The sequence below is a fragment of the Gymnoscopelus braueri genome (assembly GCF_963280865.1).
Source record: "Gymnoscopelus braueri genome assembly, chromosome: 7".
Lineage (NCBI taxonomy): Eukaryota > Metazoa > Chordata > Actinopteri > Myctophiformes > Myctophidae > Gymnoscopelus > Gymnoscopelus braueri.
In genome coordinates this window covers 41,556,154-41,580,044 of record NC_137608.1, presented here as the reverse complement: position 1 = coordinate 41,580,044, position 23,891 = coordinate 41,556,154, and the positions used below count along the sequence as shown (strand labels likewise).

Sequence of the window (23,891 nt, the reverse complement as noted above, 5' to 3'; positions counted from 1 at the left end):
TATTTTCATAATAAAAATACAGTTTTGTATTGATTTAGAGATAATTGCATCAGTCCTCAATCATCCCTATCAAAGGTAGATCTATTCCATGTTCATATAGGGTTAACTGGTCCGAAAAGTGTCCAGAATCACTCAAAATGACATAGTAGAATCCTCCCAAGTCTTAATTTGGAGACTTCGTTGGACATGTCTTGGAGAGGTACAGTAGCTGTCCTTGTTAAGAGGATTCGTGCGCTTTATAAGAGTCCACCAAACATGAGAGCACGTTCCCATGCTAAAGCACTACTGTGCAGTAGAGACCATCTGTGTAGGAATGTAGGAGATGATGTCCGTTGGTGAAGGTGAAAGGAGGTGAGATTGATGACTGTCAGTGGACTGAGAAGCTGGATACAGCTCCAGGCTCCCAGAAGACACTGCAAATCAGAAAACGGGTCAAGTCATTGATCATTATCATCTGTCGCTGTACTAGTGCTCCAGTACCATGTTGATCTGATGGTGTGCTTCTGAAGGCTTTCTACCTGGTGCAGGTGTGGTGGGCTGCATATGAAGAGAGTCTTCCTGGAGGGGTGGGTCTGTCTGTTCCTCTGTATCTGATGTTAGAATCTATTACAGACAAAAGTAATGGGAGACAATAAGCCAGACACATGTATTTATTTTCGATTAGTTTCAAAGTTGTGATGAAATACTTGTAAATACTTGAAAAACTCGTATCCTCACAACTCACAAGGAGCATGTAGTCTGTGCAACTAGCTGAGCCACCGGCACCAGGCTCCCCAGCCATTTTGCTCTTACAAGCAAAATGGCTGGGGAGCCTGGAGGCTCAGCTAGTATTATGACTCTCTTACGTCATACTGTACTTGAAGCAGGGCTGCCAACATTGGACTGAGAATCAAGGAGGTTTTTTTTTCTTTTTGGGGGGTCTGGGGGTCCTCCCCCCGAAACTTTTTAACATAGTAGATGCCATTTCCTGTGTTGTGGTGAATTTTAGGAGTTTGATACCAAATCACAGAGAAATGACAATCTAGTAGTCCAGAAGGAGATGTGGTTGAAATCAAGGAGACTCCTGCAGGATCCAGGAGGGTTGGCAGCCATGACTTGAGGGTGTAGGTGAGTATAAGAGCAAAATGGCCTATGAGTCAATTTGGTCAAATTGTTCCATCTTTATGTAGTCACTTGACCCCTCCTAAACACACACCACTACCCAGTACCTGTCTGACTGCAGCCAGGCTGGTCAATGTTCCAATGCTGCTGCTATCCGCGATGACCATGGCTTGAGACAGTAGGCTGGATGAAGGGTATTGTGGTATTTCACACTTCAAGTTGCTGTACACTGCAATAAGGAACACATGAAGGTCACCTCACCAAACCTGTCATTGATTTGTCTTTTATGTCCTTGATGTGTGAATTAATTGTCACCACTATTATCCTGATGCATACTTTGCCGTACGATGGAGTATTTAATTCTTTTTTTGTATACATGTATTTCTTTCAGTGTAAAGTATCTTGAGATGACAATGTTGTGAAATGCACCAGATTTAAATCAATATTTCTCTTGTAACTACTGCAGCCTTACTGTGACATGGAAGTTGTGCCATGGTTGCCATGAATGGACTGTGGCCCATGTGACCTGAGAGATGCTGTGTTATTGATGGCTGGGATGCGGTGTGAAGCTGCTGCTGGAATGAGATTGGCTGGAGAGTGGTAAAACTGCCCCCCACATTGTTTATGACTGTCTGAGATTGGGTAGAGGTCAGACCTGTGGATTAAAAAAATATATAGGCAAATACACTGTTATCATTATATTCATAATTCATAGCATCAATATTATTATTGTTTTGCATTTAGCTGACACTTCTGCAGAATTACTTTCACTGCAATGAGTGTGAAAATGAGAGGCAGGAGCCTTGACTCCAGTAGGAGGCACTTCATAATTAATAGAAAAATAGTAAGAAACTGCTACATGAACATGAACTACTAAATATTGCAGAGACTGCGGATAGGTGCATTAAAGAGAGGTGGTTCCAATATGGACACGGTACTGTATTCTATAGTGCTTTGGCAACTAATTGGTCCATTAATACAAATTTCATTTCTCCCTTATATCTTAAAAGGACCACACACATCAGCTGATAATATTCTAAAGCATACCATTGTTTTTTGTAGATTTAGACTGGTCAGAGACTTGAAATTTGCTTTAGATTTGTGTTATAAAAATCTTACATAGACAATACTTTGAAGTCTACCCAAAAATATTCCCTAGAGAAAAGCTTGTTTTACAACAAAAATCTAAATGGCTATGTTTTCATCATGGTGATGTGAACATTAGCCATAGAAGATCACTTTAAGGAGATAAAAAAGACAGGGAAATCTGACTGTTATTCCAAAATCTTGCAATATTTTTTTGTGCTTACATTGCACAACAGTATAAACAGTAAACAGAATTGAAGCTTGACTTAAAAATTATAATCAAATAGTAATCATAATATATTGGTCTGAAAGATCACAATTAGATATTATTCACAAATTATTCAGCCCTGCCTTCCAGCTGTTGGCTTCCTAAACACTACAACATCCCTTGCTGTCCCTGTCTCACATGTCATGACATTTGTATTACACTACAAGGAAAGCCTGAGGGCAGATGTATGTTTCTTTGTTCGTAGGTAACGTTACCTATAAGAAGGGAGGATTCTCCCAGACTCATGACACTGGGTAAGGAGGCCATGATGAGGCCATGGGGATGAGCAGGCGATGCAGACAGACTGCTGCGCAGTGATGTCAGAGTGCTGACTGGAGGCAGGGGACCGCCACTGGATACCTGGGACAAAGAAAAGACAAAGAAAATAATTAATAATGATTGGTCTATATGCTGCTAATGTTAATCAATGAAAAGTCCATATTACCATTCTTTACCTGCAGTAGGCGCAACTATGGTTAATATCGGCACCCTTTGGTTTAACATTACAATAATGAGCAAGTGTGATCACGTTTATAGGAGAGCAACATGCAAAACACTTCATGTAAAGTGTGCAATTATGTAGCCGATGTGTCCCGATTTTTTTAAGCAGATTTACAAGCTGACAACACATTGAGTTGCACTTTTTAAAATTTCGGTCAAAACATTGATAATTGGTGGTGTAATCGGGATTGGTATCGGACCCAAAAATCTGGCATTGGTCGTACTTAAATTATTCTGAGAGACCATGATGTGTTCTCACTGATTTAGGGTGATGTATCTCCAGAAGTGTGTGACTGGGCTCCAGGTGGACAGGACTGGCCACAAGGCGTCCTCCTAAACCTCTGTCCTCACTGCCACCTCTGACTGAGCCAGACAGATTGTCACATGCCATTTGATGACTGTACTTCATACCTAAGAGAAAACAAGAATAATTATTCATTTAACTCTTGAGAGTGTACAGATTTAAGCAAATATACCCATTTGGTTACATTCATGGATCCAATTGGTTACATTTGTGCACTCTCCGAGTTATAAATTGATCAATTAACACTGACTACTTTTACTGCCTACATAAAAGAAAAATCAAATTTTGAATGTCCATAGTTACTTACTTTGCACAGGACTTGGTGAGAGGGTGTGGTGAGAGATAATTGCTGATTGGATGGGTGTATAAGGTGTGTCGAGAGCAAGTTTGTGTCTGAAGGCCTCCTCCTTACGACGGTTGGCGAACCAGTTATACACTCGGACCTCTGTGACCAGGTTAGAACCCAGACCAGCGAGCTGGGATGGAGACACTCCTCTCTGGATGCACTCTGCTCTGTTGGAGGAAAACACATTCAATACATTATAGAGTGTATAAGTTACCAAATTAATGGGGGGAAAAGGTTTTTGTAGGAGATGAAACAAGTTAGCCTGGTGAACCATCCTGCCTGGCCGCGTGAATTCACGTTATCATGTGTCTTCTGCAAACCGGTCTGGCCCCAAGCTCTGGATGGGGGGTTTTGCAGAAACCAAAGTGTGGAAGAGCCGATCAGCGTCTGTCAATCACAGGGCCCTGAGTGCAGTCACTGTCACTAGTAGGGGAATGACAATATTGCTCCTTGGTCCACTTCATATTGTATGTCTCACCTGTTGCACTCGTCCACCAATCCCTCTCTCTCTTCTTTGCTGGGGTTCTTCTGCCGTTCATAGGCATGGAAGAGGATCTGCTGCGATGCGGGTCCCCATTTGAACCTGTTTCTCCGTCCCTTCTTGGTTTCATCAACCTGGTCCTCCATAGATGTAAGGCCGTGTCTGGCGTTGGTGAATTCTGGACGGGACGGTCAGTGAGTAAACGTTAAACGTCAGGATGCTGGTTTCAAATATTTTGACAAGGTTGAACTGACCTTATAAGGCTGATTCTCTATAATGGGAGTTTTATTGAGTGACTTCTCTTTGGTATAATAAACATGTTCTGTATAGAATGTTAAAGCTGCAATCTGTAACTTTAATGTGCTACCAGGGATTCAAACCCAGGTCCCCCGCACAAGTGTTGACATTTATTTACCTCTGATCCAATGGACCACACCTGCTTGCTCAGGGAGATATTGAATTTTAACATTCAGGCAGTACCACTTGTCAACCAGTAGTGGTCCTACCAGACCACAGGATCTACATTTCTCAATACAAGAGCAGGGAGACCAAATACAACCACTGCAGTTGTGTTAGTTATACTGTATTAACGTACTCTACAATACAGATTGGTCAAAATTACATTTCTTTCACAAACTTTAACAGAAATAATCGGGGTTCGATTAAAAAAGATTAGCTATTTTCACTATCTTTCAATATAAAAGAAACAGCTTGAAAGAATTTTTACACATTTTGAAAATGTTCCCAAAATAGGGATGCTAGGTTAATGTTATGTTAATTCTGATATCAAACATATCAGATTGTCTACATTTCCCAAAAGGAAATTCATATAGCCTATTTATTCAAGTTTGACAGGGATGAAACATATCCTTACTGGCCATAGAAATGAATGACCTGGGGGGTCATTCACCCCCAACAAATTGAAGCCTGAAAATAATATTGTGCAAGTGTATCTTTTAGTTATTCTGAAATGAGAGCATGTTTCCACAAGGGTCAGCAGCTCCACAGCTGGCTGGATACTCACGCTGGCTAATCTCGCATTTCTTCTTGATGTACCAGCTGTACAGAGAAGCCCTTTTCTGGTTCTTCATGGGCGTGCCCTTGTTGAGGTGCTGGGAGAGGTGTGACTGGTTCAGTCCTGTGGACTCTACCACCTCCCTCTGGGGGAGGTTGTGTTGCTGCATGTAACTCTTGACCAGTTTCGCAACACGCCATGGGTCCTCCCTGTTATAGATAGGTACATAGATAGGTACAATATAGGTTACATTTACAGTCAGGTAAACAATTATGTTGGTATTTAATCTAAATAATGCACACTTGAGGTGTCAACTTTTAACCACATTAACCCAGTTGTCACTATTTTGGGCATGTTTTCTTTTATCTGTGTGTAAAGATTTTCCCCAAATCTTTACACACACACACACACACACACACACACACACACACACACACACACACACACACACACACACACACACACACACACACACACACACACACACACACACACACACACACAAAAAAACGTTTTTTCAGAGAAACAGTGAAAATAGCTGTTTTCACTATTCGTTGTACGACGAAATAGGCCTATATATAGGACTTAAGGGGTAAACTAATTGTATTATCCAGCCTGGCTGTATAGCAGAAATGTCTGTCATCTGAGTCTGACTTGAGCGATATGGAACAATAAAAGGAAAAACTGTTTTATTTCTGATTGCAACCCTTCACTTTAGGATTTGTTGAACAGTTTATTAGGACAACGTATAAGAGTGGGCAGAGCGTGATGGTAACAGAAACAAGTGTGTAAACTAAATGATTTCTCAAATGTCTTCTTTCAAGTTCAAGGTTCAAGGTTTCTTTATCGTTATCTTGTGTATGAGTACATGAGAGTAAAAGTATTTTGTTACGGTTCCTCAGCCATTGCAGCATAATAGTGATATTATTTTATGAATCTATTTCTTTGATTTATTATGATTCAAATTCATCACTATTCCTTATTTTCATGAATTATTGATATAATATGCCCTTTGTCTACCGTTAACTCCGAAAATAATTGTAAAAACTATGCTTATTATCATTGTAATATCACTATATTTATGTAAGTATGAATCATAGTGCTTTCGGTACGTACAAAACTAATTGCTGCTGTGGAGGAAGCACACAGTAAAATGTTCAGTGTTAGTTTAACTGTAAGAGTGTAAGAATTGACCCATAAGAATCCACTGTTACGCTCACGGTTAAATGAACACTGAGGATTTTCTGAGTAGAGAGAGGCTTATTGACAGAGACAGATAAGGGAGAATACAGCAGGTCAAAGTCCAACACGCTCAGATCCCTGCTGAGTAAAATACAACCCTTCTGTCAGCTTTATGAAGCCTAATTTAACATGTTTAAACTTTCAGGCAGGTATAAACTAAATGCACAACATCTGTAAATCCAGAGAGTGTAACTCAACCAAACAATTTTGAAATCTAGGAATTGTAGGAGATTGAGTTTTGTTTGTTAAGAACACCCGACCCTTTCTCTACTTATTTTTGTATTTCCTGGTTAATGATTCAATCCTTTTTAAATGCGACAACGCTTTGATTGTAATACAAGGATATATGTAGCACCTTCCTAATATAAGAAAAGTGTATGTTAGAAACATAAACCTGCTTTGAGTAAACACTGTCTCAAATGTCCAGCCCCTGCTCCATTAATCCTAACCCAAGCATGTAGCTTCTTATTAAGAAATGGCCAGAGAATAATGATGGGGTGGGGTAATTAGTAACTAGGAAAGGAGGTACCCTCCTTTAAATTCACCTCAGAGGCCAGGAGAGATCGCAGAAAGAGAGACAGAGAGCGAGAGAAGGAGGGAGGAGCACGAGAGAGAGGGGTGACAATTTTGAGGAATAAAGCATAAAAAATTATGACATCAGGTAAATTAACGGTCGTTTCCAAATCGCTGGTGTATGTTTGATTCTGTGAGAAGTAAAAGGGTAGAGGTAGAAGTGTGTGAGTGAAGTCAGAGAGGTGATGACTATTTGTGCAGCCTTTTTACAAATCATAAAAATGATGTTTGCCTGAAGATGTCCTCCTGTTATCAGGAACCCAAAATTCCACAGCTTTAATAGAATACGGACACGATTATTGCACTGCTACAAAAGCGTTTCCAGAAGAGAGTGACTGTATGGAATGGGATCTACGTACTGCAGTAGCTGGTCCACTTCAGCCCTCTGTCTAGCTGCCTCCTCTGGCGGAAGCGCCTCCAATTCCCGGAATATTGGGGGTGGAAAATCCATTTCTCCTTCCTCAGAACTCTCTCCATCGCCCTTCACTGCCTTCTCTGCTCCACCGGCATCCGGCTCTCCCTCCAGCTCACCCAGGGCTTGGACCAGGACGTCCCGGGACAGTCCGGAGTCTAGCAGGGCCCAGACCAGCTGCTCTTGAAGAGCAGACAACCGGCTGGGCCTGTAGGCTTCCCCGGGTCTCTCCTCTCCCTCCATTACACTGATGTCTTCCTTACTGCTTACCGCCGCACAAACAAAACACGCACATGCACACACACAGACACACACTGCTCTCTTTCATGTGCACACTACCATAGATAAACTCCAACCATACACTAGGCATATGGCCTTTTTTATTATTATTTGTAATCCCTCTTCAGCTCAAGAGTATGAGATGGTATGCTTTCATTTTCCCTGTTTGACTTTCCTTGCGATGTGTTCGGAGCCGCCTGGTTTTAGCTCTCCACCTGCTGTTTTGCTTTCAAAGGTCAATTTTTTTTCTCTTCACCCCCACCCCTTACACCCCTGTGAACTTTGTCCCCGCTTTCTCAGTGCCGAACAGTGAACAAAGTGCATCAAAAACAACAAAGTGAAATTAAAACAACATGCCGAGTCATATATCTACCATTTTATCTCAAAGACAAACATATGTACCAACCAGGCTGTTTTTTTTAAAGGGTGGGGTGGTGGACAGGTCTGTTTGCTCCATCTGTTGTGAAATACATTTTATTGTGTCTATGGATTGTGGTTTCACAGTGACACGAGGTTTGGGATATATCAGGGAAGTTTCATTATTTCTGTTTGAATACAGAACATTCCAATCAAATCTCAACTCATGAGCAATACATGAGCAGAGTGCCTAAACGTCCAGCTTCACACCATTGCATAAAGTACTTTGCAACATGGAAGTTGGATTAAAGCAAACATAGTTACTGATACTACTGGCAGAGTGGTAAACACAATACTGATAATATCACTTCTCCAAAGGCACATTCATTGACTGAGTTGATCACACTCATATCCAAGCATGGAAAAAAGAAGAAAAAAAAGAAAGAATCAAATATAGGCCAAAGTATAGTAGGCCTATTATGAATACAGGAAAGTAATTCACAGAGAAAACAAAGTTGTTACCACTAGAGAGTGCTGTTGTATAAACTTGTTGAGCAGCTTGGGTTCTAAATACATTCTAGGATGTGTGTATCTTTTGATTGAACTTACTGCAAGCCTTTTGTGTACACATTGTTATGTGTTCAACTGCTAATTACTGTATATAAGTGGCATTGCACAGTAAAAACCCTAGCGTTCATTTATCCACTTGGTCAATTTAGTAAATTAATTGATTTTACAGTGTGGGGTGCTGTGCTGTGCAGGTGTGTGTAAACTGTAAAGCAAGGGTCTTCAATGTTTAGCTAAGGGAGAGAGAGAGAGAGATGAAGCACATACTACATATTGTATTCAATTGTGTTGCAGATTAAACTTTTTATAGATTTCATAGATAGCGTATAGACTTGTTGGCAGCACTATCATCAGTGTTGCGTAAATGTATGTTTTTTTGTTTGTTTACACATTGCCTTTTCTAATATGTTGTATTCATGTTGATGTGTATTTTCAGACATTTAACCACTTACCCTCAATAGTTATAGTAAACTTGACCTTTGGTTCTGTACTTGGTCAGCTCGGTTTTTCCCTCTACACCTCTTCGCCGAATGTTTTCGGATTTGGCAAGGGCTGTAGAAAAAGGACCTCTAAAGGTCTATCTTTGCACACATCTTTAAAATTGATTTTACTGCGCATCTGTCCACCTGTTGACATTCTTCCCCTGCAGTACCAAACATCTAACTGGAAGCTATTGCTATCTTAATGTTCAACTTCAAGTACTTTATGCTGCTTTTAACACAAGACCAATTGCTTTCCTGACCTTTTCCACTATGTGAACACAGGTAATGTATAACTATGGACATGCTTGAACCCACATTATGAATTGTTCCTATAAAGCATTAGGCTGCGTAATGGCTAGTGTAAGTACTGTAATCCTACAGTACCTGTTTTTTCCATTGTGCTGAAAATGCATTATTTTTCCACTGCAATTTCAAGATTATCTCCAAAAGACTTGCTTTGTGTCTATTCTTCTTGTCTCTGACAAAAGAGAGTTGGTGGGGACGATAAGTTGTGCGACTGGAAATGAAAGAGGGCAGCATGAATGGAGGAAAGCCTTTGAGACCTAACACATGTCTCTCTCTCTATCTCCCTCTCTCTGTCTATATCTCCCAGTCTCTCTCTAGAACCTGCTCTCATTCTCTCTCTTGGTCACTTGCTCTCATTCTCTCTCTCTCTCTCTCTCTCTCTCTCTCTCTCTCTCTCTCTCTCTCTCTCTCTCTCTCTCTCTCTCTCTCTCTTGCTCTATGGATCACCTTGTCCCATTCTCAGGTTCAGCCTATCACCACCTTTTTGTGTGGAGCTCTTGTTACCCACCCTACCCTTGGGAAGATGGCATTGTACTGTATTTGGAAGGGAAACAGTGCTCCCTCTATCTCCCTGAGACATACCACTGACCTGTAATTAAGTCCCATTGTACTATTCAGGAGACAATCCTCACCAAGAGGGCCAGGGGGCAGTGTATGGATTTTAAACTGTTCACACACTGTTCTGACTAATGCTTGCACAACTGTACAAGCTGGGTCTGTCATTAGAAAAGGACCACACGTGGGATACAAAAGTAGGCTGCTTGCTTTTTTTCCCCCCTGTTTTTTTTTAATTCAGTAAAGAATTCAAAAGCTATGTTGATTGGTAATTAGACAGAACAGAGATTGTTCTCTGCCTGCTGTCTCTCCAGCAGTCTCATTAGTGAAAGCATTGGTAGCAGGTCTCTCTCTCTCTCTCTCTCTCTCTCTCTCTCTCTCTCTCTCTCTCTCTCTCTCTCTCTCTCTCTCTCTCTCTCTCTCTCTCTCTCTCTCTCTCTCTCCCTCTCTCTCTCTTCGCCTCAGCCTAGTGTGCACCCCACCGCCCCACTACCCCTCAACCCCGCCATTCAACCCCATTGATCATGCATGCAGAAATTTAACACACCCCTTAATTCCTGTCCAAATAGCCCCTGTCCCACTTTCGGAGCCTCATCTGTTCATCTGCTGAGGGAAGAGAGTGTGGCAGGCAAAACACAGCAGGTGTCTATGTGGCTTTGGTCCTTCTACTGTTCTACTGTTGGCTGGTTGCAGTGTTGGCAATCTGGGAATATTATTCTGTTTTTACACCCGTTGTGTGCCGCTCGGATTAGCTTTTGAGAAAAGCTGTTGTTTATTTGGAATTTCAAACGTTATCAATAAGACGGCAGCAGTCAACATTTCCTAAAGTAGCCTACAAAGAGTCTCATTCAAATCTGCAAAATAACAAATTGTGTTTATACTTGGTACTTGTATTAGCTTGTCATGTAATCACATTAATGATGAATTTCTTTCACAAGAATTGTGAAAGAAACTGTAAAATACCTACTGCATAATTTGTTCTCATGGAGGTCTACATAAACAAAGGTCTGACCTATTGGGACAAAGGTCTGACCTATGGGAGAGCATTTACAGTATTGTAATGTACACCCACTTTTAGTCCAAATTGTCATTGTCTTCTTCAAATGACTGGAGCTACACATTGATCGGCCTTACATTGGTTAACAGGTCACATGTTGGGCCAGTGTTGAGAAGGAGATTAGCTAGAGCTGGCTTTGGTACTAATTGAATACTTAAGACCCCAGCAATGTCTGAGTGCAGTACACTAACCTCCTGCAATACCATATTACATAAGTTGGTTTTGCAGTAGGCCTATGGAAGTTGAATTAAGACAGAAATCCACCTCATTATAGGCAACTTATTGATGCCAGTGATAGGGCTGTCAACACTAACACTAATATGAAAATAAAATCTCTAAAGGCACACGTCCATTTATATGAAACAAATAAAGAATGGATAACATAATCTAAGCAGTATTCAAATTGACTTCTGTTCTTCCAGATTTTTTTTTTAAATCTTCATTTCTAGTGGAATTGGTAAGCAATGTACTTATAATTTAATTACAAGCTACTATGGAACGAATTAGTTATTGCATACTGTAACCTACCAGGACAATTGAGGGACATAGCTTAAAGCACAATGAGTATACAGTATACCTATGCCTAAAGCCTAAAGGGTTTATACGTTTTATTAACAATTTGTAAATGTAGTTTTGTTTAAAAACTATTGAAAAAGTTATGAGCTATATTCATCCAATAGGGGGGAAAAGAGAGCAATATAATAGAGCGTAGAATGACTACACGACTTCTCTAGACCAGTGGTTCTCAAAAGTAGATTCTATGGACTCTCTGGGTTCTTTTAGGGGGGTCTAAATTAACCCTTACACGTCTGACAGTATACAAATGGAACCAAATGGACCCTAACTGGTCCATTTGGTTCCATTTGTATACTGTCAGAGTTAAGAGGAGACCTTGAAATGTAAAAGTTAGAGAACCATTGCTCTAGACTTGGGGATGGAGGTGGCCTAAGTAGGATGAGAGGAGTAGTGGAGGAGGAGGTGGAGTCTCTGTGCATCATCTAACCCTTGGCCAAACCCCCCCGCCCCATCACTACTCACTTCACTTCACTTACTCTCCGCTGTTTTCCCCGCACGGCACGGCACGGGAAAAAAAGCCTAACGGAGTAAACGGAACACACACAACATACATACACACGGGCACGGAATGGAGACGGAAGGGAGCCAGAGTAGCCTGTCCTCCGCGGACTCCCCTCACGACCCCTGGTAAAACTTTTCTTGCTTATATCTACGGTCTACCCTAGTAGGCAACTGAACTATAGGTACCTCGGATTACATACAGAACCAGAAACTAACCTGGGAGTCGGGAGAAGTCCCCAGTTTGCCGGCGAGGACACTATAGGACAGGGACAATAGTGATTCTGCTCTCAGGTTCAGGTTGACACTTTTTTTGGGTAGCCTACCGTTGCTGCATCGGAGGGACTGTATGTGTCTGCACACCTTCGGATAGAGAGCGTTCTTACATTCGGATAGAGAGCGTTCCTCTTACCTTCGGATAGAGACCGTTCTTTCCTTCGTATAGAGAGACCGTTCTTACCTTCGTATAGAGAGACCGTTCTTACCTTCGGATTCTTTAATCGCCTCGTGTGGATTGACACAAATAGAGCCTGCGAATAAATGTTTGAAAACATGGGCAAAGTTCTTAAGTTTATATGTATGGCGCGGATTCAAAATGACACACAAGTGATTCAAACTGCTGCTGGCTCTATGAATACATGTTAATGTTCTTAACGCTGTAATCTTTTACTTTTACAGCAAAATGTTCATAGGTGGACTCAGCTGGCAAACAACACAAGGTAAGGCTTTTTTTTTTTAATCCTCTAGTTAAAATTAATAAATGCGAACTATGATGACAGTGGTTTTTAATAGTCACTCAACCTTGCCTTTAAAGTTTTTGGCTACTCCTTATTTATTTGCTTGAGTAGGCTATGTTTCCCTATTTTAGTTGTTGTTTCTCCTTCGATTACTTTTCAATATTCAACCAGTTTCAAATGAAAAGTTCTCATTCAGTGCTGGCTCATGATTTGATAGGCCCCTGAGCTAACAGAATGTAACACAACAGCATTAGTTGAAAGCTAAATTCCAATGAAAATGACCCCAGATAAATGAACAATGTAATAAGACAGTTATACAGTTGTAGAGTTGCAAGGTGTCTTTCCTAACAGCTTGTCCTTTAACACTGGCATTTTTAAAATGTGTTAAGCTGCCAATTTAAACCAAATCAGATACTACCCTGAGAAAAAAGGAAACACTGTAGGCCTACTTAAAAACTTGCCAACAGGCAAATAAAGAGTGAAATTATTATTCTGTAGTGATAAGTTCTGTCTATCTCCATGATTTTTTTCTGGTAGGCTAATAGTTCATATATTTACTCTATGTTCCATGTCTTGTTCTTCCAGAGGGGTTGAAAGAGTATTTCTGCAAGTATGGCGAGGTGAAGGAGTGCATGGTGATGCGGGATCCAGTTACTAAGCGCTCGAGGTGAGGGAGTTGTGCACCCATCAGGCCTGGTGGCTTCTCAGCCAGCCGTAACCGAAAGTGTATCTGTCCACCATGATTCCACACTGCTCATATGATATCATTACTCGTCATCATCACCACCACCCCACCTCCTGTCGTTGATTCCTTCCTTCCTCTTATATGTTTACAGGGGGTTCGGATTTGTCACTTTTGTTGACCAGGCTGGTGTGGATAAAGTTTTGGCCCAAACCAGGCATGAGCTGGATTCAAAAACAGTGAGTTCTCTGTGTTTATTACGTCCCACCTCCACCACCCAGTCCTATAGCTCAATGTTGTATGCATCTGGTTGAACAGCAATTTGATGGAATAATGCATTGCATTAGTGTAAACATTGCAACATTTCCACTATGCGCCCCGGCCCCCCCTTATTTCCAAAAAACATTATTATTTGTATTTTATTTTTTTGGGGGGGTCTCTTTTTGGCTTGACACCATAGTGTGATCATAGTTTATTTTCCATTCTTTGTGTTAAATGTGGCCATTTATCAATATAGATGCAAATAGCCATTTATCAATACAGATGCAAATAGTCGACAGTGGAGACACATGGGAGAATGCTCTCCTTCACTTCACTCTGCTTCGCTCTGTGGCCAAACAGGCCACAAAGTGTTTCGCTGGAGCCTCAGTGTCAATTTCCATAGAAACAAGGGGACCCGTGCAGGGTTGTGCTCACTAGTACCAATCTTTGATTTGGTTTCATTGAAGTGGACTCCAACTTTCCTCCTGGATTTTCTGTGAAGTTATTTGTCCCAGGGCTAGACATGACCCAAAAAAAAAAAGTTTTTCATGGGAACAATATGAGGCCATTTGCAACCTGAAACCATCAAGATGTAAAAGCAGTGAGTCACGCAATAAACCAATTCCCCGTCATCTTCATGTTGGATTTCACCCACCCAGTATATTTATCCCATGACAATTAACCACACAAACAAACCTCAAAGTGACAAACATTTTGCTTCCCTTTTACCTGCATGAAACTACTGTACTTGAGTGTTAGTGAGAGTGTATTCGTTGTATGTGCTTAAATCTCTGCATTTTAAAGTGCGAGTGTATGTGTCTTTTGTCAGTAATGAATGTGGGCTGGTCTGGGAACAATGTGGCCCGTTGGTCACCATAGGGACCACTGTGTTCCCCCCATTTCTCGGTGGGAGTGGTGATGGCTGTGGGTTACTCACTGTACTGAAATGTGCAGAGGCTTTTTCTTCATCCTTTTATGTTTTTAACAGCACACCTTGTCACTTCTAGGCCCATATGGAAGTACTGGAGAAGATGTAGGAAACGGTAGAAGAGAAGAAAATGTATTATAAAATTATGACAAAATGAAAAACCAGGAAACTAGCTTTTATTTATTTTTGTTTGTGTTGTTACAGTGCTGTAACTTGACTTGGAGGGAGGTCCGAAAAATCAATCAGTGTAGAAGTGGTAGAGAAGTCAAATGCTAAATTTGTTTTCCTCTAACGACCCACTGCCAGTGTCACTTGCAGGCACAACAGCCATGACAAGTAGGGCCATCATGGTTTGGCGGCACTAACTCACCATGGGGTTTGTTTCCATAGTGACCCCCCCCCCCCACACACACACACACACTCACACAATTCTCGAAGAATGGCTCTGACACAAAGGCAAAGAGAAGATAACAATCCGCATCATTTACAATATTAGCATTAACAATCACTATTGCCAAAAGTGGATGTCATAAAAGAGACAACTGAATCACAAGATAGGGTTCTTTAAGAAAGTAGATAAGTGCTCCTCTACCTTCTTATTTTATTTGATCACTTATGCGTTCATCAGCCCGTGGGCCAGTGCTGGTTGTCAGCCATGGCAGGGCCCCTTGTGGCTGGCATTAGGGCGTGTCTGTGGTGCGGGCGGGGGCTGTGGCGGCCTTAGAAAGTGTGTGTTTGGCATGGAGAGAGCTCAGTGATCAGCCACAGGGGTTGGATGGTGAGTAGAGTAGGCCTTTTTACAGAGTGCACTCCCTGCCCCCTCTCTCACAGACAGGTTATCCTGTTAGTAGTGGGGAGAGAAAAGTTCTCCAGTGGCAACAGAAAGAATGTGCCATGCTGCGACTGACTGAACTGCTCCGGCAAGAGAATTATGAGAGCTTTGCTCTATGGAGAGACTGAAGGACGTTTACAGTAATCTAGATAAATGTATTGATATGTATTATTGTGTCTGCTTAGGACAGATAAAGACTGTTTTTGATTGAATACTTTATGTAAACAGCACGTGGTATACAGTCAGACATTAAGGCTAAAAGGTTAATACAAAAAAAGTCCTGGGTTTGTCTGTTCCTTGGCTTTGAATGGGAAGGCAAGTTTTACAGGGATTTAGGCAAGTGCTTGTTCTCTTAGTTACCCCACAGGGTGTCTTTCTCTGTTCACAACTCCTAGCTTCCTGTTGAAATTGGTGGTGGTGGTCGGGGGCGGGGGGGGGGGGGGCACAGGAGGTTGAATCAAAGTGCAGGTTTGTGGAATCATGTTTCTATTCAAACCTTTTGAAGTCACACTAAAGATCTCTGTTCCCTCTGCGCTGAGTTGCATAATGCAGAAGAACATCAGGGAGGCCTGTGGCTGCGTCGTCCCTGCCTCCGTTAACCATTTGCTGCTGTCAGAGCCATCATGCAGGCCAGGGAGGAGGAGGAGGAGGAGGAGGAGGAGGAGGGATGGACAGCAGGAAAGATAACCCCCCATCTGTGATTAGTATGGATCTGAAAGCTAATAGGATTGGAGGAAACGAGCTTGGGTCGTTCTTCTGAGTCACAGATATGTTACTTGGAGTGTGTGCCAGCCTAAGTCCCAACCAATCAGTGTCGGAGCAAGTGTGTTCCTGGCCAGGGCGGTGACAGGCAGTGCACCTCACCAACTGTTGTGTTGCTGTGCTGTAATTGGTCAACGGGGATTGCCCTGATTTGATAAACCCCTCTTGGTATTAAGTTCAGCCTCTCTGTTACCTTCTCTCTGAACACAGAGGAGTTGGCTCTTGGCTTGAGTTGTTGGCCTCTCCCTAAAACAGAACCTCTGACCTCTCTAAATCTTGTTAAACTTGTTGTTTCTCTCCATTGTAATAAGTGTAATACAATATGAATGAAAGGGCTAGCATTTACCTGTAAAAGTCACACAATTTGTGCCTTTTGACCAAATCTGTCTTTACATTATATAGAGTTGAACTCTCAGCCTATTCACCATTTTGGTTGATAAAACTTGTCTTTCCACAAAACCGTTTTGATTCACCACCTCCACTTTGTGTGTTTAATGTCCACAATTTCCTCCCCCCACGGATGTGTGTTGCCGCATGTTGATTTTGTTTGTGTGTGTGTCTCGTTTGTTTGTTTTTGAATGTGCACAGGAGTGTTGGACGTCAGGAGGGTTGGTGACATGGAGGTGACTATCAGAGTAGTCTAGCCAAACATAGAAACTAAACAAGTAGAACTGCATCTGATACTCCAGTCTAGCCTAGTCTTCTCACTCTGCTCTCTAGAAAACCTGCAGTGACGTCAACTCTTTTATTCAAGTAGAACACTGTACCCTACTCTGGTAAACGCATGCGTTTTACCATAGAGGTTCTAGCTTCTCTACTCTAGTTCTACTCTACCCTCTTACGGTTACGGACTAATCATAGCACTGTACTGTCTCACCATCTCCTAGCGTGATAATAATCATAATAATAATGTACAGCAGTACAGTATGGAGTAGTCTAGATGTTCTCTAGCTCTATTAGAACAGCATAGACTAATATAGAGGTCTACGAATTCCAGTTATTTAGCCTGTCTATGTATGCATCTTCATGGCATGGTGTCATTCTCTGTCCAATCTGAATTTCTGGGCTCAGTAGTGCATATGGATGCAATGGTTTAGGCCATTGTGTATCAAACTGCATAACGATTATTACCGTATGAACAATGAAGTAGCACTAGTGTGACAATTACAAATCGTATTTTAGAACTAAACCTTGTTTCTTTGTGGTTCTAAACGGAAACGTTGCAGAGCAGAGGATCCGCTGAAAACATAAGTGTGATGAATCATCGCTCAATACTGATTTCACCTGAATTTCCGTCAAGCGCTGAGGAGGGCAAAAACAAACAAACACAAACAAACAAAATGAGGTTGACCTGCCGTCAGTGTGTGTGTGTGTGATTGACAGCTCTCACTCCTCTGTCTGCGTCCACTCTCCTCCGTCCTTGTCTCCCTCACACTGTCCCTCCCTCCCTCTGTCGCCTCTCTCTCTCTCTCTCTCTCTCTCTCTCTCTCTCTCTCTCTCTCTCTCTCTCTCTCTCTCTCTCTCTCTCTCTCTCTCTCTCTCTCTCTCTGTCTTTCGTTGCGGAGGTGAGATGTGTTTGTGACTGTAGTGCCTGTGTGAGATTCCAGGAGATCACATGTCACATGGTTTAGTGACGAGGGGCAGGTCGCGGGGTGATCTGCAGACATTCCCAGACATTCCACCTGCACACTGGCATACATGCACGCCCGTATGGACACTCATGCATTTTGCACACAGATGCTGCTGCTCACATGTGGTGTGGTACACGCAAACTTGCGCACGCGCATGCAAGCAAACAAAACCCACATGAGAGCACATGCAGACACACATACAGTGCACAACACAACACAACACAACACAACACAACACAACACAACACAACACAACACAACACAACACACACACTGTCAAAAGCAGATGAGTAGACTGGGTCTGGTGGTCAGATGTCTCAGCCAGGCACTTGGACCAGGTGATCATCTGATATGAGGTTTTCATTTCTGATCTTAATTGGCATCAGGCCTTATGTCATTTGATGAATTATTTATGATTTATGATTATGAATTGAATTATATTTTAATGACAATTAAAGGAGTAGTACACCCCAAAAACTACTTATTTTCTATCAATACACACCCCATGAAGCCTTGAATCGTCTTTTGTCGCATTCCTAAGCCAATAATCTGATGACCAAGTCATCGGTCAGTAGGAGACTCCGCAAGTCTCCTACCGGAGATTCGGCCGTCATCAAATTATTGTCTCAGGAATGCGACAAAAATCTCCATGAATTCAAGGCTTCATGGGGTGTGTAATGATAGAAAATAATAAGTCTATACATTGTTTTGGGTGAACTACTCCTTTAAGCTATCTCTGTCATGTGGTAAAGGTATGATTAGAATTATTCAGTGGTTAGATTTCCCAGCGGTCCATAGCAAGCATAATATGTGATATATATACCTTGACATTTCTATATTTTTTAAATCTTTACTTTGACGATGAAGTGAGGATTTACCGTGTTGATCAAGTGCGCAGTGTTACGTCATTATTTTACGCCTTCACAGAGGGGCTGTGAAAAAAGGCATGAAATGAAAGTATGAGAACTGTGTCAAATAGTTTTTGCAAATAATTGTTTTAGCCTGTGTGGAGTGCCAGATTAGTGATATTTACACATCAGGACAATTCAAACAGTCTAAAATCAGGTGTTATTACTAAATTGAGGTGGATTCCTTCATTTCAAATATTTACTGTGACAAATATCACCCACGTAGGACTCCAAGCAGGTTAAAACGAGCAAAGGATATATGTTTGTTTTTTTTTTGACAGTTTTACTCAGGTCTGGAAAGGACGCCGATGGAAGACACGAAGTTGATAATTCATCGGAACCAAGACATGTGACTAAACTGACTTTTCCCTGTCTTTGTATTCTGTCCTGTAGATTGATCCAAAAGTTGCGTTCCCTCGTAGAGCCCAGCCCAAGGTGAGTGAAACAGGGTTACTGTAAGTTCTGTCTGTTTCTCAGCGCAGGTCGGTCTCTCTCTGTGCAACAGCTCACATTCTATCCGGGCTAAAACCTTGTAATCTGATGAACATGACTGCTGCTGACATCACTGCGTTGTTATGTGATCATGTGTTAACATAAACTTTCACAACTGTAGATATACGTATAAAGTCAAGGATATGTGAAGAAGAAATACTGGAAATGAGTGGGGTTTCACAAACACATCCAAACTCAGTAGATTTCCACTCAGGTTTCCACTTTTGTTTATAGATTAACTGCAAACTAAGCTTGACATTTATTTGGTATTTTTGTTAGCGAGTCACAGAGTTAAGCCTAGTTTATACTCTGTAGTACGACAGTGTCACTTGCCAAAAATAGCTGGTACACAAGCTAACAACATGATGCAAGGTGATGCAAAAGTTAGAAACTGACACACATTTGCTTATTCAGCTCACAACACGTCGCGTTGCGACACATTGTGAGCTTGTAGATTGTCTATTATCGGCAAAGAGATTTGGTGTTGAGAGAAATACTAGAGGATCTAGTATAGAGCCCTGGGGGGACTCCGATCAACTAAGTAAATAGGGTTCAAGTGGTTACTTTATTACCTTATGATAAATAGGTGAAATTCACACATGAATTGATATTTTTTACAGTTAGTGACTCGAACTAAGAAGATCTTTGTGGGAGGTCTGTCAGTGACCACAACCATAGAGGATGTCAAGCAGTACTTTGACCAGTTTGGAAAGGTGAGTGTAAAATTATATTTAACTCTAGAAGTGTTAACCATTTTCAACCTGGCGCCCCTATTTTGGGCATGTTTTTACATAAATTAAGAAAATAGTAGATCTTCCAGCTCACAATGCATTGCATTGTGACACGTTGTGAGATTGTAGATTGGCTATTTTAGCTATTTGTCATACAGCGAAGTATTAGGGTTTAAGTGGTTAATGGGTTGTAGTTTATATGCCAGTTCAGGTTAAAAACTGGCATGTTGACCCTATAGTACACCGTGATGAAAGCAACACAGCTGCAGCACAGATTTGTTTCGTGTGTGTGTGTGTGTGTGTGTGTGTGTGTGTGTGTGTGTGTGTGTGTGTGTGTGTGTGTGTGTGTGTGTGTGTGTGTGTGTGTGTGTCATCTCGTGCATAACTCGAGCGCCGTCTGACCGATCAACTTTAGACATGGCGTTGAGAGGGCCGAGTCATATGTATTGTGTCTGTCTTAAGACAGATATGTATGGAGAACCCTGAAGTCGGTGTTGTGTGCCGAGAATAGCCGATGCACAAGCTCACAACGCGTTGAGGAGGCTCCCTGGTCATGAGGAGCGCTCCCTCCGTGCGTCTCGTGGGTAGTGACAGCGACTGGAGGCGGGGTTTTGAGGACAACTGGTTTGAGAATCGCTATTATTGCTTACACAAAACAGAAACCAAGGAGTATATCAATTATTTCAAGAAGGAGTGATCACAGTAAACAACCTACGGCTGCCTCCTCCACACTGGGAGGAAAACTGTATCTGAAAGTTTGATGGCAAGCATTTTTACATGCGAGTGCAGTGACCACTTTTCCATTGCATCTTATGGGCGGTCGGGTTCTTTTGAATCCAGCCTTATCAGTGTGACGTCGTCTGATAAGGGGTCTATGTGCACTGACCATACGGTTGACTACTGTCCTATCCTTGCACAAAGGCACACCCCATGACTTTGGGCACACCCAAATCTGACACACCCATTATTAATTTGATTAGGTACAGCTGCGTTGCGTACTAGCCTGCCATGTTTTTAATCTTCTGACGTTTTTTTTAACAAACTACAAAATCATAGCCTGGGGATTCATAAGTAGCTTCTTGAGGCTGTTGCTGCTTTTGTCTGAACGAAGTTGACCAGAGGAAATGTGTGATATTTATTTTGAGCGCATCTGATCGTATTGCGTGGTTTCGTAGCTTGAATGTACATGGGGGTTGCAGTGTATGTAGTGATGCATACTGTATATACCGTCTGTTGCATTGTATTGTTTTGAGCTGTCACATTACATTGTGTGCGCTGCCCTTTTATCTCACGAGTCAGTATGTGCAGTGAAACGCCGGGTGACACCATGTTGTCCCTATGCCAAGGGCACCCGAGACAAAATTCCCATGCATTTTTATTTTACTTGGTGAGCAAAATGATTCTCATTCAGATGCCAATGTAGTTGATTCACCCTTTCAAGAAGAACTTCGGGAGCTGCCTGGGAACTAAGTAGTTACTTGGAGGAGGCCGGGAAAAGGAGGGAGAGAAGAAGAGGTAGAGAGAGAGAGGGTATGAAGGGGGAAGAAGAATGAGGCTGAGAGGTCGGTAGAGGTGCGGCGCTGCAGCAGCCAGCGATGTTAGGGACCTTGGGGAGGGGAGAAAAGTTTTGTAGTGAGTGTATGGCAGTGGTGAGGAAGGGGGGATTATCAGAATTTGAATTAATCTGATGTAACAGCTGCTCCTACCCCCAACCCCCTTCTGGCCTGTTACCGTGGTGACCTGGCCTGCCCATTGTCCCTAAGTAATTCAGCGGGTAAGGGGTTTTGTGTTGAAGAAGGAAGGCTGTGGGGGGTGAGGGGGTGTGTGGGGCAGTAGGAGGGGGGTATGGGGGGGTAGATGGTCAACTCATGAGTTGAGTTGAGTAACGATAAAAGTATATAACCAACAGTCCCAAAACCCTGTAATACTAGTCAGTTTCTTTCTTAGTTGTGCCTCTTTTTTTCTGTATCTGGCCTTCGTGTTTCATACTGCGGTACTGCCACGACAACTGAATTTCGCTTGTGGAATCAGTAAAGGTTTATCTACATATCTAATGGTTCGCCATTTTCTTTTAACTAAAGGAAGTTTGTTCTTAAATGATATCAATAGATGTTGTATGCCCATTTTTTTTGCCTCCCCGCTGAAGACGCTGAAGGACTTTGAAAGGCCCGATCATTTTTTGCCTCCCCGCTGAAGACGCTGAAGGACTTTGAAAGGCACGAGGGAGAGAATAGATGATGGGCCGACAAAAGGCATGGGGGAGAGCGGGAGGGCCTGAGAGAGAGAGAGAGAGAGAGAGAGAGAGAGAGAAGGGTGGTGGAAAGCGTAAGAGAGGGAACTGGGGCAAAGATGGGGTGTGGGGGATCACTGGGGCTATTATGCCATTGTACAAAGCTAGACAAATATTTGTTAGTTTATACAGCAGTTAGCTATTTGCATACTGGAGTTCTCAGGATTACTCATCTCCTAAATATGTCCTTTCACTGCGGACACGTCTTGTTTACGGGACCTTATGTGTCACACTGTAGGGCCCCAGTGTTAATTTATCAAATTATAACTTTGAGAGTGTGCAGACACTCTGATGTTACATTGTACAGTAGAGTAGTGTACTGAGCATGCCATGGACACAGCTATATACAGTATATAAACACATTAAAACCCATGAAATGTTTGCAACCAGTAAGTTACAGGTGGCTGGTCCACATACTGTAGCAAACACAAGTTGAACTTGAGAACAACTTTTCCTATTGACAGTGAAGTTCCCAGCTAGATATTTCCAACTGTATTAGCAGCGCCGTACATTCTTTCTGCAACTCACTATAGCTAGCATACCTCTCCCAGTCATAAGTTGTGGATGAATTTTGGAGCGAGAGATACTATATATAAAGGGAATGGACGTTGAATATGCAGGCTCCAGCCATCCATGACGTTCCTGATTAGATTGCCTCAGTGGACCTTTTGTGCCTTGTCCTGTTGAGGACAAAGGGATGGAGAGAGTGATGGGGAGAGAATAACAGAGAAGATGAGAAGGGGGGAAAAGGGGAGAAGGGGGAATATTGTCCAGCGGTACGCCATTAAAATGATCACTGTTTGAAATATCGAGCGTTAACATGCAATTTAACTCTTAATTGGAGCATTCAGCTTCAACTGTCCGTATTGTTGTTGCTGTTGTTTTGATTACACCTACCATTAAGAATTGAGTGTCAGCTCAAATGTAGATTATAGCTCTCTGGCCCCATTGCATTTCTTATACAGTAAACTCCATTGGGTTTAATTTAACTCTGACCCTTACAGGTCCATTTGGTTACATTTGTATACTCAGATATACTCAATTTGATATGCATTAGGCCACAGACGCTGATTTGATAAGATTTTATTGGACACAATTTGGCCTAATATGGTCTGTCATTTGGTCCAGAATTCCCTTTACTGTCTATGTGCTTTAGTGACGGGAGATAACACAGAGAAACTCTGATCAGAGTAGCCATTCTCCAACGTTCTCCAGTCGTATTTACTGGTACATGAATAATGGTGATGATTAACTTGATCAATCAATTTAACTGGGACACCCTGGAACCCCACCAAGGACCCCCTGGGGGGTCACCGGACCCCTCGTTGAGAACCGCTGTGTTAGATTAGTAAAAGGGGAGCTTGATGGCTAGAGGACTGGGTTTGGAGCCACGTAAATGTCAGGGTGGAAGGAGTGGTGATTTGAGAGGCCTTCAACCAACAGGTCCCCATTCACCCTGGCTGGAGGCCCTTCTGCCTCACCTTGACCTTTCTGTAGACAAACTGCCCTTGGGGGTCTACAAGCACACACACCCAACCTCTCATGCGTGCACACACACACGCACACACACACAAAACGCGTGGTCAAAAACCAAACATGCACACAGTGTGACATAACAGGACAGAATCACG

General features: G+C 42.2%; 2 protein-coding genes across 2 annotated transcripts in view; one reads left to right on the top strand and one right to left on the bottom strand.

The window, feature by feature from the left end:
- Positions 1-197: 197 nt before the first annotated feature.
- hnf1a (HNF1 homeobox a) lies at positions 198-7,572 on the bottom strand (the record flags this gene model as incomplete). The annotated part of the gene is made up of 10 exons (XM_080432778.1): positions 198-413; positions 519-603; positions 1,209-1,330; positions 1,574-1,756; positions 2,671-2,815; positions 3,216-3,367; positions 3,568-3,773; positions 4,085-4,265; positions 5,112-5,311; positions 7,277-7,572. 10 exons carry the CDS (start codon positions 7,570-7,572, stop codon positions 283-285), a joined length of 1,701 nt encoding a protein of 566 aa, XP_080288904.1. The 3' UTR covers positions 198-282.
- Positions 7,573-11,999: 4,427 nt separating this feature from the next.
- Positions 12,000-23,891, top strand: part of LOC308089031 (RNA-binding protein Musashi homolog 1-like) — a 20,976-nt gene continuing 9,084 nt past the window's right edge. Inside the window, exons 1-6 of the mRNA XM_080433610.1 lie at positions 12,000-12,135; positions 12,685-12,725; positions 13,329-13,410; positions 13,580-13,664; positions 19,141-19,182; positions 19,860-19,952. Coding sequence (XP_080289736.1) covers positions 12,077-12,135; positions 12,685-12,725; positions 13,329-13,410; positions 13,580-13,664; positions 19,141-19,182; positions 19,860-19,952 — 402 coding nt within the window. The 5' untranslated portion in view covers positions 12,000-12,076. The remainder of the gene's footprint in view (positions 12,136-12,684; positions 12,726-13,328; positions 13,411-13,579; positions 13,665-19,140; positions 19,183-19,859; positions 19,953-23,891) is intronic.